The sequence below is a fragment of the Monopterus albus genome, unplaced genomic scaffold (genome assembly GCF_001952655.1).
Source record: "Monopterus albus unplaced genomic scaffold, M_albus_1.0 scaffold203.1, whole genome shotgun sequence".
Lineage (NCBI taxonomy): Eukaryota > Metazoa > Chordata > Actinopteri > Synbranchiformes > Synbranchidae > Monopterus > Monopterus albus.
This window is the reverse complement of record NW_018128083.1, coordinates 1128035-1132402: the sequence shown is the minus strand read 5'-3', so window position 1 is coordinate 1132402 and position 4368 is coordinate 1128035. Positions and strand designations below refer to the sequence as shown.

At 40.2% G+C, this 4368-nt stretch overlaps 1 protein-coding gene across 1 annotated transcript in view; it reads left to right on the top strand.

Annotated features, from left to right (window-relative positions):
• Positions 1-829: 829 nt before the first annotated feature.
• The window catches only part of LOC109970614 (copine-9-like), a gene marked incomplete at its 5' end in the record, with an annotated part of 56770 nt that continues 53231 nt past the window's right edge, over positions 830-4368 (top strand). Inside the window, one exon of the mRNA XM_020618298.1 lies at positions 830-871. Coding sequence (XP_020473954.1) covers positions 830-871 — 42 coding nt within the window. The remainder of the gene's footprint in view (positions 872-4368) is intronic.

The following is a 4368-nucleotide window of genomic DNA, read 5'->3' as shown; positions in this document are numbered from 1 at the left end:
TATTGGTAGTATCTTATCATTGTTGTTATAATTTTGTTTTTTTCTCCTTCTCCCTTTGTTGCCCTTCATAGACTGTATAAGTTGGAAATACACACACTTCACAGCTTCACACACCACAATCTTGTAAAACACTCCACATCTTTTTGTAATGTCATGTATCTGTTGTCTTGTCTCTCATGTCCGGACTAGTTTTGTTAATGTGTTACTTTGTTTCAATAAAAAAATGTTTTTAAAAAGTATGCTGTTCACTCATCACACACAAACACCTGCCTCTGTGGCTATGGGTAGGCTAATATTAGATTCAGGCTGGGGGAAACACATCTCAATGAGGAAACAGATTTTGACAGAAGGTGCAAGATGAGCTAGTTTCACTCGAGACCAGAGTGCTGCTGTGTTGTTACATGTGAGCATGTGCATTCTTGTACAGTATTAAAATTGATAACTTTTTTCTCTATAATTTTGGCATACAAAAAAGGTAGCTGTGTTCTGTTAAATACTCCACAAGCCTGACCACAGCATGAGTAATAACAGACCTCCCCAAAAACACGAGTATCTTCCTTTAACAATGTTGTTTACTTCAGTCAGTTGCAATCCAACATTATCTGTGATCCATAAATTGCACTGGGTGTCTTATATTTTCTTTATGTTGGTTTTAAAATGTGAAATATACAGTACCTTGATGTAAAAACCAAAAGAGTTTATCTTCTGACCAAATCTTTCTATTTGAGCTCTTGCTTGTTTCTCTGTCTCACCCTCATATTCTCTCTTTTCTCTGTCAATCTCACCTTTCTCTGTCTCCCCTCCACTGCTCCATCTCACCTCCCCTCAGGACGGTCAAAGTAGATGTTTACGACTGGGACCGAGATGGGAGGTAAGTTGCCTGGTTCGCTCTCTCTCTCTTGTTTTTGTTATATATTTTTATTTTGATACATTTTCAGTCTACAGTGAATGCCTTAAATGCTACATCGTAGTCAGTCTGAAAATCAAAACAACTTGCAGGTGAAAGATTACAGCTGAGTGGGCATGAGGTCAGGGTTTATAAGTGCCGACTATAGTACTGACATGGCTTTCTCTCTCTTACCAGATGTGGCCTACTTGCTCACATGTTTGTGGAATTAACTGAAACCTTGTGATTTTTTCAGGCTGTCCAGCCTTGAGTTATAGCTTTCCCTAATTTAAAATGAATAGGAAAAACAGATACTGTATATAAATAAGTCTCCTATTCTGTATAAGAGAATTGCAAGTTTAGAGTGACCAGTTATCAGTAGCTGTCAAGTGTATCAGGTGGTACCTGAAGCTAAGGTTATGAAGGGTCTTCTACACAAATGTGCACTTATCCCTTAAAAGTAAGGCTTCCAGGTCTGCTGGTAAGTAATTTAGAAAGAGTGACTAAACCTTTAGAAGCAACTCATTGTCTCTTTAAAAACACCATTTATGCTTTCATGGGAGCCTGGGGTACTTTATAAATCCGGTTTTAGAAATCCTTCTCCTGGAACACTGCAAAAGGTTTGTCTTGCAGTGTTCCAGCAAGGTATATTAGTATGACACTGTCATCAGGCTGTAATTCTGTTGCATGTTTACATAGTTGGTTCCTTTTTGGGATTGATAGGAAATTCAGTTTTGCCCTTCTAAGGCATCATGACAAGGAATGTTCATTTTGACAGTGAGTTATTATCAGGCCTTAACTTTAAGATGGTGAATTCCAAAAAAAAAAAAAAAAAGTCCATTTATTGAAAATGTTACCAAACGATATAAAGAAGGCACTGTGCAGCCTCATGTCCTGCTATTAGTATCATGATTCTGTCCCATCAGTTTCCATTCCCATGCTTTTATTTTGACATTACTTCCTGTTTTAGTTTCACCTTAGTTTTGGACTTTTTACTTTAATCACTGGTTATTGTTTACACCTGTTTTCACCCCGTTATAGGCAGCTTTCCTCCACGGGGATTGTTCTAAACCCATGTTCAGACTTTCCAGTGGTTTTTTTCTTGTGTTCATTTTTCTAGCTCTGATCTCGGATCGACTTGATTATGTTTTCTCGACTCCTGCATTGTGTTCTGTTAGTTGTGACCTGCACTTCAGTAAAAAGATCTTTCTCTGCTTTACCTCATCTGGCAATATAATCGAGTTCACCCACGACATTATCGGTAGCTTTATGCGCCGATCCTGACAATTAGAAACTGTCAGACCAATACATTGACTTTATCAGTGCCTCAGAAAAAAAAAAAAACATGAAACAACCTTTTCTTCTTTTGCTTAATCTCTTGCCCTCTCACATGTTATTGCTTTGTTAGTTTCCTTTCCTCCCTCCTTGTTGTAGTTTATTCTCCTTCTCTCCTTGTTGGGATATGAACTCATTGTTGCTTGAGAATTGCCATCTAAAACCAGCATTTCAGAAGCAGTGTTGGTGTCTCACACAGCTTCAGGTGGTGATATAATTGATATGGCCGATATTTACCAGTCTGATGATGATGGAGAGTTTTTCAGAAAAAAACATGAAAAACTTTCTCTGAAGGATCCCCTCAAGAGAAGATTTTCATTCCAGCACAGCTCAAATACAGAGAACATGCCCTGGAGAAGCAGTGAAATTAAATACAAATTATACTGCCATTTTACTACAAATCAGGCAGTCTTTAATAGATTAGCCTCCCATTATCAGTCAGCTACCATTTGCAATATTTGTTTGGTGACCATTATTAAAAGTTCTGCACAGCATTTCATCCACAACATACCCTGATATGAACATACATATAAAATACTGACTGCTTGCATAAATGAATGGAGTGCAATATATCATACAGTCTTGTAGCCCAACCCAATTCAGATCAAACTGAAATTTATTCATTAAAAAAAAAAACACACACTATATATTGGTGGAGGTTTTTTGGGACCCATGAACTTATTTGATCAAAATTGCACTTATCAGGAAAAAGTTTTATTTGTTTTTCTGCTGTGACAGTACCTTCCATTTAACAGCTCTACCATCTAGTGCTCCAGTTGTATATAATGTGGGACAAGCGCAACGCCGAGTATGTGGTAACAGCCAATGAGTCAGCAGGCATTGAAAAAAACAGTTGAAGAATAAGGTTAAATGGCAATCACCATTAACCAGTTCGACTAGGCTTATTGCTTCCATTTTCCAATTAGACATTAGTTAACCTAGTGTGCTAGCTTCTGCTTTGTAATTGAAAAACAAAGTTAACAACATCATTGATCCTCCCATCGTTCAAAAGGACAGCAGGGCTTTTATTCTTCGTCTTCTTCATATTTTGTGTGTTTTTTACTCTTTCTGCAGTGCACAAATGTCATGCACTGCTAACATACAACAAACAGGCATTGCTGGATATCGCCAACTTACACAAACATTGGGAATTTACTGGTTCCATACCACCGGAGCTATAACTGATTGTTCACTCCCACAACAACAACCACCATCACCCCGAGGAAGCCCCCGAAGCATCAGACACGAGCGAGCAGGCTGAAATCAGGAAAGCGACCTGGAGACAGAGACGCAAACGGGGCAAGAGAGGAGGGCTCCGTGCTAGGCTAAAAGCTCGCACTACCTGACTGCCACTACCCAGCCTCTTCCTAGCTAACGTACAGTCTCTGGAAAACAAATTGGACGAGCTAAGGGCTTGGATTACAGCACAATGGGAAATAAGAGAATGCTGTGCTCTAATTCTCACCGAGACTTGGCTTTCTGACTAAATCCCAGATTCCGCGATTCAGCTACAGACCCACTTTCTACACTGGGGAGACTGCACTGCTGCTTTGGGGAAGGTAAAAGGAGGTAGTGTGTGTGCTTATCAATAACCCGTGGTGTGGAGATATACGTCCTGTTTATAAGCACTGTTTGCCAGACAGAGATTTTATTGCTGAAATACCATCCCTATTATCTAGCAAGAGAGCATAGTGCTGTGTTTCTGGCTGCTGTGTATGTTAGCCCAAGAGTTAATCCCTCGACGGCTCTCATCAAATTCCACGGCGTCATCAGCGCACTATAGACAGTGCACCCTGACGCTGTTTTTATCATGGCAGGTGACTTTAATCAGTGCAATCTATGGACTGTACTTCCCAAATATTACAAGCATGTGAACATTCCCATCTGGGGCAAGAACACTCTGGATCATGTTTACAGTAACATACGTGGTGCATACAGGGCTGCACCCCTCCCCCACCTCAGATGCTCGGACCACATTTCTCTGTTCCTGTACCCAGCTTACAGACAAGGACTGAAACTAACAAACCCTGTCACCAAACAAATTAAACTCTGGACCCCAGAGACTGAAGGCACCCTGCAGGACTGTTTCGCCCAGACAGACTGGGATGTGTTTAAAGCTGCAGCCACCTCGGAGGACTTTTCTGTCA